At 38.1% G+C, this 16052-nt stretch overlaps 1 protein-coding gene and 1 long non-coding RNA gene across 5 annotated transcripts in view; one reads left to right on the top strand and one right to left on the bottom strand.

The window, feature by feature from the left end:
• LOC146471754 (uncharacterized) overlaps positions 1-16052 on the bottom strand; it is a 34243-nt gene that overhangs the window by 8674 nt on the left and 9517 nt on the right. The window lies entirely within an intron of this gene.
• Positions 919-16052, top strand: part of LOC146471753 (kinase D-interacting substrate of 220 kDa B-like) — a 46316-nt gene continuing 31182 nt past the window's right edge. Inside the window, exons 1-2 of one of the 4 annotated variants that reach the window (XM_085120276.1) lie at positions 7973-8607; positions 14703-14806. In XM_085120276.1, the coding sequence (XP_084976402.1) occupies positions 14780-14806 (27 nt within the window). In that variant the 5' untranslated portion in view covers positions 7973-8607; positions 14703-14779. Of the gene's footprint in view, positions 1611-7972; positions 8608-12579; positions 12744-14702; positions 14807-16052 lie in introns of those variants that run through there. The other 3 variants (XM_085120275.1, XM_085120279.1, XM_085120278.1) reach the window with 3 other exon arrangements.

The raw sequence follows: 16052 nt of genomic DNA, 5'->3' as shown, positions 1-16052 counted from the left end.
TTTCATAAGTGTCTGAAACATACCGCTTATGGGTTGTATACCACAATGTCATTCTTACCTTATCGTACTGCACATAGAAGACCGAGTTTTCCTACAGACAAAACTGATCTATGTTTTGACTATGGTCACGTCTGAGATAATAACATGGGAGAGGAGGTAAAGGGGGGTGTTGCATTATAGAGCTTTTGAAGTAATACCATTTCAAAAGACCCCCCCCCCCCCCTCTTTTAACTAAGAATAGGGTGAAGAGATACCAAATAACAGCGGAAAAAAAACAGCGCTTGTACCACGTATCTCCTCCTGATTCCAGTCTTACCGCTGAATCCACGCTAACTCTTCCACAACCGCGCACTGATTATTTAAAGAAAAGTTTCTCATACAGTGGAGCTCAGTTGTGGAACAGTTTGCCAATAGAACTACGGCAAGCAACTTCCTAGAATGATTTTAAGACTAAATTGAGACGCCACAGTTATAAGTAGGATTTTTAAACACAGCCTCTATGAAAAGCAGCATTTATTGTTTAGCTTTGGTTTATTATTTTTAACTTTTATAATCCTAGTTAGGTACATGTAGATAGATAGTTAGTTGATAATGATAATCTAAGTAGCTGATGGAAAAACTGTGTATAAATAAAGTTATCCTATCCTATCCTCCAGTGCTAATACTTGATTTACGATTTTATTAAGGACCTGAGGGGACCATAGCCTGTTAAGAGGCCGATCCTTTAATTACCAACAGGACACGCTTCTCACCCCTAACCAGAACGGCTTCGCATCCACACCGGACGTATAACTGTCTAAATATTATCCTAAGGTAAAACGTGACAGAGGCACTTGGTCATCAAGAACCAACCCCCTCCTCTCTCATCCACCCATATTCTGCCTGCCGGATCTACTGCCAAGACCCGAGACAAGTACGTGTCAATATTTTATCACCAGGCGATAAGAGGATAAACTCAAGAAGGTGTTAAACAGCAACACTTGGCCACCAAGGCGATACTCCCGGCTGGGGTCAGAGAGCGCGATTGTGTTAAACAAAGAGCAAAAATGCATGATTGCGGGACGATCACATGCTTTGTGGCCGGATACGAAACCTGTCAAAACATTACACCTTTTAAGAAAGCTAAATGAAGCATCTGAAACCTGGGGGTAGTGGGACTGGGTGGTATTTGAAAGAGATCTCTCTAAAAATATGTAAGTGCTCAGATAAATAAAGAATTGGTTTAAATGGTACAAATTAGAAACGCGCTTAGAATTGTTCAATTGTGTTCGGTGCTTGAAAAGGTTATCTGAGAGACTTGACCTGAATACTGAACTCGTTATTCCCGCAGAAACGGCATCACACTCCATTGTCTGTAAAACCTGTTTTATCCCGCCCCCTCTCCCCTTCCATTTTAATTTTTAGCGGGACAAGTTAGCTCTCAGTGTTCTCCTCACACGAGTCAAATTTTGCTGTGTGTGTTGCATCTCTTCACTGTTTACTGATGGAATGAGTGTCTTCATTCTTTCTTCACCGTTTAACAATGGAATTAGGGAACATGTGTCTTCATTCGATGTTTGAGTAGGCTCGATATACGGTAAACACATCTCGTTCATCAGTATAGAAACAAGGTGAGTTCCAGTTTACTCTAGTTCAGCTAAGGCCGATTCACCAGCCCTTGACAGTTCATGTCCACCTCCGCACTATTTTTATGCTGAAAAGATGGACCGGCTTGTCGCCATTTTCGCCGTCGGATGGGCTGGCCAGAGTTCATTCTAAGGCCTTCGTGTCTTAGTGTGATTTATTTGAGATTTTAGCTCGATATTGACTGCCGTTCGAGAAAAATTGTTATCGCACATGTTTTAGTTGCAAAATGTGAAAATGGCCATCGCTTTTTGGGCGATAAACACGATATGCCACAGTACACATGGGTACAACAGCCTGAAGAGAATGAATTCTCCTGTTTCCTTTTTTTCTTTTATACGTGGAATCGTCGAAGCGAACGGAACTTTTATTTGGATTTTATATTTATAATTTCATTTTAGTTGTGACATCCTTTCCCTCATTTCCTGACGCCGAGGAGGTATTAAAATCAAATGGACTCAAATTAAACTCGAGAGGGGATAATCTTCAAATCTTAAATCTCGTTTCAGCTTCAAGTATGAAACGATTTGCGGATAAGCTGATGTGATTGCAGGAGCGATCATTTTCAGTGCTTCGTCTCGATGCTGACATGCTTCTTGTATTAACTTTCAACAAGACGCTTTTCAGAGCGTTAACGTGGGATGCGTTGACTATGTTTAGCACTAGTGGCCTCATTTATTGTACGCCTCACCGATTTTTTAACCTTCCCTGCCTTCGCGATTGAACTAACTGAACAGTTTTAGTCAGAAAGAATGCGTGATATTGAGTTGCGCTACTTGAAATTTTGCCGCCTAAAAATAGTTCCCGCCAGAAAATGTCTTCAGCTGAAAGGAGCACTCTTTTTATCTGAAAAGTTCACTGCTAATCAAAACTTTTTGCATACATGAAAACTTGACAACTTTCATCATATTTTTGCTTCTCATACAAAAGTCTTTCGTTGTACCGGAGATTCTATTACAATAACTTGGCGTGACTCACGTTTTCTACTCTGGTTATGTAAATAAAAGTGTAAGATTACAATGTAAGATTACAAATTGTTTTCGTTTCATCAAAAAAACAGAAAGAAAACAGGCAAAAAGCTTTCCTAAATGAAAACTTTTAGTAAAAATTGACAATCAAACCTTTAATCTTTTTTTGAAGTGGATTTCCAGTTGCGTTTAAGCATCAAATCGACAAAGTCATGCGATGTGTGTTTTAGCGTATCAATGATCTTTCCCCCACGTATTCTGGATGGTTCTACAACTGTCAAACAGAAGCACGATTCCTTCGCTTTGAACTCTCCAATTTCCACCGTTTTCACTGTCGAGTGCTTCTTAGAAGTTATTCTTTCGATTTACTGCTTCAAAAGGGTTAGTTTTCTTTTTGAAAACGGCACATTGGAATCTAAAACATTAAAACAATATGGCCACGCCACTAAAGTCAAGCCTTTTCAGTTCCACCGAGAGATCACTAGGACCTGAATAATCACAATAGTAATTAACTCCCGTCCGATCCCTCCTGACATACACTAAAATATTGCATTCTGATTGGACCGTTTTTGTTAAAGACAATAAGGACAATACGAGACAACAAGATGCCTGCTACACTGGCATTACGCGTGATGCTGGGGCTGATTCATTTATTCCAACTGTGTGCTTCGCCGATTGATAAATCTATCCTTGCTAATGGAATAGTTTGAGTCACGACGATCGCGTTACGTTGTTTCCCTTGTGTTATGCGACTCAGACTTCCACCGGGAATTTTTGAAATTCCATTACGATAACATAAGCTTCTCAATGACCTCTTTTCAGTCTCGCGTCGTGGTCTAAGACTGTGAAACAAAGCACGATTCCTTCCCCAGGAACTCACCAATTTCCACCGTTTTAAATGTCGAGTGCTTCTTAGAAGGTATTCTTTCGATTCACCGCTTCAAAATGGTGAAATTTCCGTTTGTATTCATTTATTCCAACTGTATGCTTCGCCAATTGATAAAACTATCCTTGCTAATGGAATAGTTTGAGTCACGACGATCGCGTTACGTTATTTACCTTGTGTTACGCGACTCAGACTATTACCGGAAATGTGTGTAATTCCATTACGATAATGTAAGCTTTCAATGACCTCTTTTTAGTCTCGCGTCGTGGTCTAAGACTGTCAAACAAAGCACGATTCCTTCGCCAGGAACTCACCAATTTCCACGGTTTTAAATGTCGGGTGCTTCTTAAACGTTATTCTTTCGATTCACCGCTTCAAAATGGTGAAATTTCCGTTTGAAAACGGCACACTTGAGTCCAGAACATGTTAACAATATGGCGCGACAATTTAATCCGTCCTTAATAAATATATCAAATGATGCGTTGACGTCACACCGGTAGGGTTGAGTGGGTCCCCTCCCTCGCGATTAAGGCGACAACAATGGATGTTGATTGGCCTGCTGTTGTTGAAGACAATCAGAACATTACATCCCGAATAGGAGAGGGGAGAGTTTAATGAATAAATTAATATACCAATTTGTGACTACGAGGAAGAAAAAAAAACAAGATGCCTGCTACACTGGCATTACGCGAGATGCTGGGGCTGATTCATTTATTCCAACTGTATGCTTCGCCGATTGATAAAACTATCCTTGCTAATGGAATAGTTTGAGTCACGATGATCGCGTTACGTTGTTTTCCGTGTGTTACGCGACTCAGACTATCAGCGGAAATTTGTCAAATTCCATTACGATAACGTAAGCTTCTCAATGACCTCTTTTCAGTCTCGCGTCGTGGTCTAAGACTGTCAAACAAAGCACGATTCCTTCACTAAGAACTCACCAATTTCCACCGTTTTACGTGTCGGGTGCTTCTTAGAAGTTATTCTTTCGATTTGCCGCTTCAAAATGGTGAAATTTCCCTTTGAAAACGGCACACTTGAGTCCAGAACATGTTAAAACAATATGGCGCGACTTAATCCGTCTTTAATAAATATATCAAATGATGCATTGACGTCACACAGGTAGGGGTGAGTGGGTCCCCTCCCTCGCAATATAAGCGACAAGAATGGATTTTGATTGGCCTGCTTTTGTTGAAGACAATCAAAACAATACATCCCGAGTAGGAGAGGGGAGAGTTTAATGAATAAATTAATGTACCGATTTGTGTATACGACGAAGAAAAAAAAAAAGAAATCGACCCGTTTTTAGACACGGTATGCCCCTTAAGGGCATCCCGCGTAACAAGATGCCTGCTATACTGGCATTACGCGAGATGCTGGGGCTGATTCATTTATTCCAACTGTATGCTTCGCCGATTGATAAAACTATCCTTGCTAATGGAATAGTTTGAGTCACGACGATCGCGTTACGTTGTTTTCCGTGTGTTACGCGACTCAGACTATCAGCGGAAATTTGTCAAATTCCATTACGATAACGTAAGCTTCTCAATGACCTCTTTTCAGTCTCGCGTCGTGGTCTAAGACTGTCAAACAAAGCACGATTCCTTCGCCAGGAACTCACCAATTTCCACCGTTTTACGTGTCGGGTGCTTCTTAGAAGTTATTCTTTCGATTTACCGCTTCAAAATGGTGAAATTTCCGTTTGAAAACGGCACACTTGAGTCCAGAACATGTTAAAACAATATGGCGCGACTTAATCCGTCTTTAATAAATATATCAAATGATGCATTGACGTCACACAGGTAGGGGTGAGTGGGTCCCCTCCCTCGCAATATAAGCGACAAGAATGGATTTTGATTGGCCTGCTTTTGTTGAAGACAATCAAAACAATACATCCCGAGTAGGAGAGGGGAGAGTTTAATGAATAAATTAATGTACCGATTTGTGTACACGACGAAGAAAAAAAAAAAGAAATCGACCCGTTTTAAGACACGGTATGCCCCCTCAGGGCATCCCGCGTAACAAGATGCCTGCTATACTGGCATTACGCGAGATGCTGGGGCTGATTCATTTATTCCAACTGTATGCTTCGCCGATTGATAAAACTATCCTTGCTAATGGAATAGTTTGAGTCACGACGATCGCGTTACGTTGTTTTCCGTGTGTTACGCGACTCAGACTATCAGCGGAAATTTGTCAAATTCCATTACGATAACGTAAGCTTCTCAATGACCTCTTTTCAGTCTCGCGTCGTGGTCTAAGACTGTCAAACAAAGCACGATTCCTTCACTAAGAACTCACCAATTTCCACCGTTTTACGTGTCGGGTGCTTCTTAGAAGTTATTCTTTCGATTTACCGCTTCAAAATGGTGAAATTTCCCTTCGAAAACGGCACACTTGAGTCCAGAACATGTTAAAACAATATGGCGCGAGTTAATCCGTCTTTAATAAATAGATCAAATGATGCATTGACGTCACACAGGTAGGGGTGAGTGGGTCTCCTCCCTCGCGATATAAGCGACAAGAATGGATTTTGATTGGCCTGCTTCTGTTGAAGACAATCAGAACAATACACCCCGAGTAGGAGAGGGGTGAGTTTAATGAATAAATTAATGTACCGATTTGTAGCTACGAGGAAGAAAAAAAAAAAAAAGAAAAAAAAAAAAAAGAAATCGAACCGTTTTTAGACACGGTATGCCCCTTCAGGGCATCCCGCGTAAAAAAAAAAGAAATCGACCCGTTTTTAGACACGGTATGCCCCTTCAGGGCATCCCGCGTAAAAAGATCCCCTCTAGGAGAAAACTGAATTTGATACATCTAAAACGAGTTAATAATTGAAAGATGCGCATTTGTGGATACAAACGGCCCCCATTTTATAACGTGGGCTGCACAGGCATCCCACGTAATGAGTATCAAGTGTTGATTTCCGACAAGACCCACGTACAGAGATAAGAAAATAATCAATGAAACTAGAACTTTTGTTTACAGAAAAGCCTCACATGGACTGACAAAAGGTTTTTGCTGAAACTGAAATAATTTTGTGGCCTTGAATCAACAATTACCTTTTACCTTGAGTATAAAACCTCTTACTTTTGTTGCCTTTGACCTTTTAGGAGAAACTCTAGACTCTAAAAATAAATCCTGTAGTTACACGTAATATGATTAGGGCAACCGATGGTTCATTTCGGTGAATGTAATGAAAAAAGAAAAAAAAAACTAGCGCCTTAAATAAACTTTTAAACTTTTTAACATTGTCCTCCTTAACGAATGTCTGCAGGTAGCTGGTTCCAGAGGTTAGGGGCCGCAGCTGAGAATGCGCGATCTCCTAAAGTCTTTTTTCGTTTGGAACTTGGTGATGATAATAAACCCCATCATTAGACCTTCTATCTCCGATTTTAACCGGACTGGCATAGTTGATATCAGATATGTGTAGCTGTCTGACCGCATTTGACAAGAGTTCAAGGTTAAATTGCTCCAAATAATGCACTTATTCGCTTGCCAACACAAAACTGAGTGGATGGACAGTTTGCGATTGAGCCATTGCAAACTGTTTGCCACTTTTTGCGAAGTGGTTATGCCTATATGGAAACCAGCCTTTCATAGCCTTTCAATCTCGTTTCGTTCGCCGGCTCGCAAAAAGCGCAGAGGTCTTCGCCGTTCCGTCCCGCAAGACATTTCTGAACAAGAGCGGGCGCCTGCCCGCCTGCTAGCGTGTGTAAGTGGGGTTCCACTGTAACTGCAAAGACTTGTTTAATACACTGTAGCAGAAACCCACGACTCATCAATCTGATCCTCCAAGCTCTCTTTCTCGATACTTTTTGTCTTTTTCCGGCTATTTATATTCCATATACGAGCAGATAATTAGAAAGTTGACTTATTTTACGAGCAAATCGTAGAAAAAAGTAGTTTTTATTCAGTCACCATGTATGGTGAAGCAGGTTATGTTTTTTTCGGCAATTTACCGGACATCAGCTTAAATCACCACTCTTTTTTTTTTATTCACGAGCAATCGCTAGGAGACATCACTCAGCCACTGGCGATAAACCACAGTTTCTGGATTCATTCCTAACTCATAAAACTGAAGAGGCTTGTACACCACACATACACCACACTTCGGGTGATACTTGACTTGTATTTGCACAGCGACTCGCGCGCTTATTGCCCGAAAGAAATCACAATAACCTTTCCCTATACTAGTTAATTTTATTCTCCAATGAAAAAGGAAGCCGTCATTTCACCAATAAAAACGTCCCAAGCACCGCCTTTCTGTTTCACCATGGGTGGTTGGTTTATTATCAAGAACCGCGCATATTTAGATAGGATATTGTCGGTTCACCCTGGGCTGCGGGGAGACGAAATTCAAGTAGGGCTTTCAATTTGCTGTTTTTGACAAAACAAGATAAACTAGGTGTTTTTATATTAGTAGCATTGCCCTAGCTCAACCTTGCTTTCAGCGGAAGAGCCCTGGAAACTAAGTAAATCTTACAAAGGGTGCTCCATCTTTGCTTCGGCTTCACCTGCGTTGCCAGGTAACCTGGCCTTGGATGGTTTCCAGAGCGCGGTTAATATGCGGAATATGCGGTCGACTTTCCAAACAACCCTTGTCAAATAATTAAGAGCGGCTTTTTCGCTTTTAAAAAGCGACGAGATTAAACTGCCTTGAAATTTTGAACCGCCCAGGACAGTCGGAATTAAACTGAATAAAAACGCCACGACTTATGTTAAAAAAACTCTGATTTTGTTTGTCCAGGGTAATCCGTGCAATATTTGTCGAATATCGATTATTTCAGACTGATCATGACACATTGGCAAAAATTTAACTTTTCAAATTACCTTTTAGGAATTTTGCTTCTCAGGCGAAACGAAATGGGGATAAAAATTTGGTGAGGCAATAAGGGAAATAGAAAACAGTGTTTCTATATTTTTCGGCCGACGAGCGGGCCGGCCGTAAAGTACATCGTGAATAATTCATGTTCATCGGCGGCGCGCATGCTTAAGAAGATAGCAGAACGAAAGGAAACGTTCGGCTGTCTCGGCTACTAAATAATCGCAACTGGATTCATGGGGCGATAAAAGCGATACAAGCGAGCGATCTTTCCGTTAAATTACAGATACCAGCATTACTGAAAGGTAAGTGTAACCTTCTACATTGTGTAATGACAAGAGGTTACAGTTCACGAATTTCTCTGTTCCTCGAAGCTTGGTACCGACACATTTGTATGGAGGTAATCAAACCGGTGTAAGGAAATAACTAACACTTGATATAAAGCGCTTCGTGTTTTGGAAAAGTCGGGTCTGAACGACCCCGCGCATGAAGTATTTAAGGACCATTGGTTCATTATAATGTGTGACTAACCACTGGCAAAGGTCTGCCATGTTTACCAATTTTCTTCTTAAGATTTCTGTTGACAGATATCGATGGTCGTTCGAGAACGTTTGATCGTTTCCTTCGGAAACATGTTTCGGGAATAAAGAGATAACAGACGTGCTCTATTTGTCGAAAAACCGACGATAATCTTCACAGATTCCAGCAAGAAGTGAAACTTGACACCGATCTAACCGGATATGGCATTATGGCTGGCACATTGGCAGGTTATAGTAGTCATCTTTGTGAGTCGAAATCAGCTGTTAATTGACGATTTTACGGGAACTTACGTAAGTTTTCGCACACAGTTTTCGTTTTTCACACGTTGATATTTTAAATGTGGGTGATTCATCTCCAAAAACTAGGCAACGCGATACTGAAAACTGGCATTCATGTATCGAGTTATAAATTAAAAGCTCTGTCAAGTCAACGTAAAAGGATAAAGATTTATTATCTAGGAGATCGCGACAAAATATGCCGTGATTTTATTCGTCATCCCATCCGAAGTTACTACTGACTGACTGCAAGATATTTGCAAGTGATGTTGACTTGCGATGTCATATTATCAATTGAAAAGCAGTCGAATGTTGATGTCAACAAACGCTTTAACTTTATACCTGAAGAGCTTTAATACTCTGCACAGATAGGTAAGCCTGCACGTGGGAGATTTTGGCAAAAGAACAGAGGAATATTCACTTTGGTGTTGAACTTTATATCGTCGAATGTCTCGTGCCATATGCAACTGTGCGGAACCAATATTTATGTTTCATTCAAAATGTCAGTTCTCATAACTCACAAGACTTTCTGTGTGGCATTCAAGATCCAATGATACATCTTTCCGGTGTAAACAGAGGGATTTCAATCGCGTCTTGTGTCTGTTGAAATTGCGTTTATTATTGCCTCTTATTCAAGCGTGACATTGTTGAAATAGTTCTGTACACACTTCCCAGGTAATATTCATTTCTGCAAATTGTTTACGTCTTCACAGTATTTCTAGGTAAATAACTAAAGGTTATTGCAGTCCGAGAAGGTCGTGTTGTTCCAAGACGTGACTAAGCGATGAATTTAATCAAAAAGCACTTTGGTTGTTACGATTAATTGAACAAAATGCATGCAAATTAAGTACATTTTCGTCTGTCTAAACGCCGACGCGTAAAGTGTTTTAAAAATTCAGCTATTCCATTTCTAACGCCCCCAGCTTTTAATCGAACGTATTTATTGTTTAAAGCTGTTATCGTGTAGATTTCTTCTTTTCCCGCCGTGTATGTTTAATATTTTATCCCGTAAAACAAAACGTTGTTTGATCCCCGGGAAAATGCAATGATAAACACACCCCCCTCCACGGTGCGTTTGACCCTGCTGGGGACTCTAAAATGGAATCCCAATATTTTTAAATTAAAATGTTTTAATGATAAACACCTGGTAAGTGATTTTTATGCAGCTTATTCAGTTTATATGTAGTCAGCTCTACCGACATTAATTATTTTGTCGAAAAATGTTTTACTCTTGCTGAAGATTGTTGTAGAGATATTATGTTTTGTGCTGCTCAACTGAAGTGATTTTTTTCAAAAAGTGAAGAAGAGGTTAGTCTCTGATTTCTTGCTAGCTCTGTTTCCTTGGGTGTCTCCAAGTTTAATACGAATCTTAAACACAGTCGATCACAAATTATAACCATGCTGAGAGGCTTGTCAGCACATCATTCAAAGCTCCCAATGAAACAATTTCACTAGTTGAGAAATGAATGGGTGTACTCTAATGACTCATCACATGATCTCAACTTTTTGCACATGTAGTCTTTTGCACTTGTCAATATTCTTGTTCCACTAAAATGTGAATTAATTTGCATGACATAAATTTCTCATTTTTTTGTGTATAAAACAAAGTTTAGGAAGTGATTTGACAGTTAAGCTGCTGCGCTATTATGAAAATATCCCAGACAATGCTGCACACAGCTGGCTGTCTGAAATGTTACTCCCATCATCTGAGAAAATATTACCAGTAACATGATGCCCAGCAAATAAATAAAAGTGTCGAGAAGACAGGAGCAATAAATTATTTGCTTGCTAAAAATTATCAGGATTTTAAGATGAAAATTATAGATAATAATTTTGTATATATTCATTGATATTGACAACATGGAGTCCTCGAAGCATCAGATTTTGTAATCGCTAATTTTCGTCTTATAATGTTCGTCAAAGTCTTCAGTTATTAAATTCAAGATTTGCCAAAAAAGACTGTTAAAGTGAACATAATTTATTTTACATGCGAAGAGGCACATTTGACTTTTGATTTGCAAGAGCTTAGTATAATATTCTTTTGACTGGTTTGGTTACAGGCTAAATAAATTGTCAAATTTGAAAGACAAAAGTGCATTTCATTAAGTAAGCTATCCTGTAATTCACCAGTGAAAGGGTTCTTCTGTAATAGCGGACATAAAAAGGGTAAAAATTTTTGTCTTGTTCTTCATAGAAGATGTGGTACCCATTTTTTCCCTTTTTACCTTATTCTTGGTTTGGAAATATACAATCTTGAATTTGCTTGCACTTTCTTAGCCTCCTATGGAGAGGCTCGTTAGGCTTCTGACTGGAGGCTAGTACAATTAAATGGATAGATAAGATTACTGATAAGATTAAGCTTACTAGCTTGTCCAGAAGGATGCTCCGAGGTCTATTAGTGATATCGATGTGCAAATGAGGCCAGGTTGTTAGACCAAACAAAGGTCTATGAGTCTATTAAGCTACCCTGCTAGCAGAGGTTTTTGTTTGGCAAGTCTTTTACCATGTATGAAGTTGTTTGGGTCTCTTGTATTTCATGTAGTCGGCTTATTTGCTACGCAAAATACTTGAGACACAAACAACTTTGTACATGCTAAAAGACTTAACAGAAATTAAAGAAACCTCTGCTAGCAGGGTAGTCTAAAGCTGGATCCCAAAAAGTCCAGTAGCCTATAACCTGATCCAAAAAAGTTCGTTCTTTATATAAAAACCCTAAGAAAAGTTACAATGAGAATCTTTTTAGCCAAATGGGAATGAAGACAAGTTCTAACTCAAAAAGTCGTCACTTGCTTGCTTCTGTCTTAGTAACTCCCCATCACAAATAAATAAAAAGTAAATAAATAAATCAACTTTGTATAATGAAGGTGACACCTAACAGTCAGATGTTACAACTGACAAACCTGTGGCCCTCAGATTCCAGATCGAATCGGAATTTGAAAATGTTGGCTTTTTAAGAGAGGGGAAAACCGGAGAAAAACCTATCGGCTTAAGGACAAGAACCAAGAACTAACTCAACCCACATATAATGCAGAGCCCGGGAATCAAACCCGGGCCAGATTGGTGGGAGGCGAGTGCTCTCACCACTTTGCCATCCCTGCTTCCCCAAATGATTTATCATAATAAATTATAAACTAATAAACCTAAGAAACCATGTTTGGAATGATCAATTTAGAATGCTTATAAATGCAAAAGAAATGCAAAACATGGTGAGAAATGTTAAACCAGGTTGTTCCCATACTCCATCTTTAACTTTTTGAATTTTAAAATCTATTATTTTAATACAATTTTTTTTTTAAATATTTACTTTTATTAAAATGTTCTATAAATAATGACTAGTTTGGAGATTGCTTGCTGCATGAAACTGGAGTAAATGTCTTTGCAGTTTTCTATCTTTAAATTTGTAAATAATAATTATAATAACAATAACAATAATTGTATTCTTTAAACATGCAATATTTTCAGTATGACATTAAGCTTCATGTTGATCTGCTGGTGTTAAAAGACCTATGCGGTTCTGGAAGCCGACAGATCCTCCTGTAGATAATAATCACTTGCCGAAACTGATCAGAATTCAGACGACAGCTACCGTTGGCACAGCAAGTTTCAATGTGGGTTCTGACATGCATGTATGTATCAACCATGGATACATGAAGTCAATAGAGAGGCTACACAACTTTAATCTTCACGTACAGTAAAAATCAATCAATCAATTTTGAAATAAACCAATCTAATAATAATATATTATTAATAAGTTGAGTAGTAAATAAATCTTCATCCCATTTGGCTTTTCAGTATTAATAATAACTATTCTCCCCAGTACTTTTATAAGAAAAGTATGGGGACAAGACAGGAGAATTTGTTCTTTGATATTAGGGCTTAAAAGGTCACAACACTTTGTTCTTCTATTGTTCAGTAGAAGAATGTTTTGTGCCAGAAAATACCCATACCTCTCCCAAAGAAGGTTTATTAGTTTGGATCCTCCCTCAGTTTATTGGTTTGGATCTTCCCTCCCCCACCTCTTGGAAAAATTCCAACTTATTACTTAATGCTTTTCCTTAAAAAGTTTGGCTTTCAATGACCTGTGGGGTGGGCAGGTTAATGAATATTTTCTGAAACCACACAATCCTACATGAAAGAACAACAATTGTACTTTTGAAACATGATTATTGTACTTGGATTTGGAGTGACTTTGTCAAACAGTGTCTGTAAAAAAGATAGTTATCAGGCAATTTTAACTCCACAAGTTTTAATTTTTTTTTTTTTTGACGAAAAGAATTGCCTTTTACAGATAATCACCTGGCTGAGCCTACAAACAGTAGAATGTGAGCATACTGGAAAAAATGTGGTGGTCTGTTTTAAGCATGATGATTAAATGAGAAAAATGTAATTTCTCAGTCAGTGACAGCTGGTACACTCGAGGAAAAATATCCTAGCCTAGCTCCTGCAAATCTCCCAAACCTCAGTAGTAGAGCATCTGGACTAGTAAACAGAATGTCATAGGTTTGTCTCCTTTTGTGAGAACTCACTGACCGATAATATACATCGTTCTCAATGTGAACATATTTTTAAAAGTATTTTTGATATAAAAATTCAATATGAAGGAGATTGATCTCTGTTTGACCCTAAAATAGGTGCTGCTGTTGTGATCGAGTTAAATTGGCACCTGCCACATTCCTGTGGACCCACAAATGCAATTTCACAGTTCTTTCATACTGCTAACCAGAAAAATTGTGAACTTTATTCCTCTAATATTACTGTTTTAGTTAATTTTACAATGTGTAAACCTTAGGCATTTAAGTGAAGAAATTTACGCTGAATTAATAACATTGTTAATAGCAACATTATATTAAAGGAAAATACTTGTAAATGTTCTATTGATCAAATACACATTTAAAATAATATTTTCAAGAACACTTGAAACTGAATTTGCATAATATTTAATCTCGTTAAGTAAATTGTTCTGAAGATAAAACTATTTGCAGCTTGAATTGGAAATCTGATAAATAAAATCTTAAGTTGACAGTCATGCAATTTTTATGCCATTGTAGAAGTGTCAACGATTTTCTTGTTTCAAGTACGTTCTTGGAGATCCTTACACTTGGTGTAAATTTTGTGGATATTTCATTTCTCTTGAGTAATCAGTCAGTCAGTGAAATACCATCCTAACAGTCTCTCCTGCTCATAGGTAAATCAATAGATTTTAAAATGCAAATGCTTTATTTTTTCACAGAATTACGATTAACAGATATAGCTTTCAAATTTATTGTTGCTATCTATTTGCCAACTGAAGAGTTTGAACTCATTCTCTGCAAGCTCATCTGATTCATATTATGTTGTGTTGGTTTTGTCAACCTGCATCAGGAATTTAGAAGTCTCAACCGCTGCACACCATGTTTTGAATGAGTTTATAAGAAAACAGAACACTTTCTCTGTACTGTTTTTAAACAACGTAAAAACTTAGCTGTAAGACTTGTTTTAAAGAGTTACAATGATCCTGATGTTTGAATTTTTAAATGCGTGTATTTATAAGGAGTGTTTTTCCTTTCCTCAGTACTCAAACATTTTTGTTATTTTGATATAAACAGATGTATGTCTTGTCAACGCAGCCTGCATGTACACTTTATTCTTGACTGTGAGATGACGCAGCTCTTTACTGATTGATATGTATACTATTCACCATATCCACTATGTTAGTGTCAAATTCAATTATTTAATATACCAATTAATAATCTTCCAGCAGAGCATGAAGCTAGTTATTGGATAATTTAATAATAATAATATTATGTAAGTCAATTTCACTTTTATGCCCTTCATATAGTCAAATTTTGTTTTTTTAAAATAATAATGTCCTTATTTTTTTACAAAAGAAGCAGAGTAAACTGAATTAGTTTGGAATTGCAAATGTTAAGAAGTATTGTACCAGTTACAAAAAAAATTACATAATTTAAAGCAGTATGATGACCTATAACGTAAAAAATAAATATATATATATTTTGTTATTTCTTGCTCTTATGCCAACACTGCAGTCTCCAAATTAGTAGAAAGGCCAGCTGAGAGATGAGAATTTTTCTTGTTTTACATATATTAGATAATTTGATTGACTACGATATTTTGAAGCCTTATACTATCCACTAATAGCGCCTGGCTATTCCTCAACGGAGAAAAAGGAATTATATTAAAAGCTACACTAAGCTATAGAACGCTAATTAATGTAAAGTCCATTTTTTGTGCCCATTAATGCTTCAAGATAAATCCATCTAGCCTAACTTTTTCGTTTTGTCTGAGCTTCTTCAAAAGGTTTAAGCAATAAAGGCGGCTATTTCATATCTGTCCGGCGAATAATGTTTGTAATTTATAGCTAAACCAAAGTGTTCTTGAAAGAGGTATTTTCCAGTCGGTGACACAGGCATACTTGGAGAAATTAAGAAATCTGAGTTCTCCCAGCAGGAATTTATTAGTAACATGGATGCTCTACCACTAGGCTATAGGAGACTTGTGGGAGCTAGGCCATTAAACTTGTATTCTATTTTACATAATTGGAAATCCCTTGCATCCTAAGTGTACAAATCTCCAGACACAGTGTCAGAGACATGAACTTTAGTTGCTTTGCCTAAAGTCAAAAAAAGAAAACTAATTTTCCATGCCTGCGTACCTTGACATAAAGTTATTGGGGCTAACACAGTTTGTGGTTCCAGAAAATATTTGTAACCCCCCCCCCACCCCCCCCTCTCCCACCCATGGATTTTTTTAGGGGAAGGGGGTGGGTGGTATCACAAAAGCAAGAGTTTTAAAGGACAGTATGATTTTATTTATATTTGGAATTTCATGAGGGGAGGGGGGCCTTAAGCCAGGAGGGGTGTGGATATTTTTTGGAACAGTATGATGCTACAACCTGGTTATTGGTTTCAAATTGAAATAATTCTGGCTGTTTTTTG

This window comes from Pavona decussata, unplaced genomic scaffold, assembly GCF_977016875.1.
Source record: "Pavona decussata unplaced genomic scaffold, jaPavDecu1.1 SCAFFOLD_102, whole genome shotgun sequence".
Taxonomy (NCBI): Eukaryota; Metazoa; Cnidaria; class Anthozoa; order Scleractinia; family Agariciidae; genus Pavona; species Pavona decussata.
The sequence above is the reverse complement of the archived record's forward strand: the minus strand, read 5'-3'. Positions and strand labels throughout refer to the sequence as shown.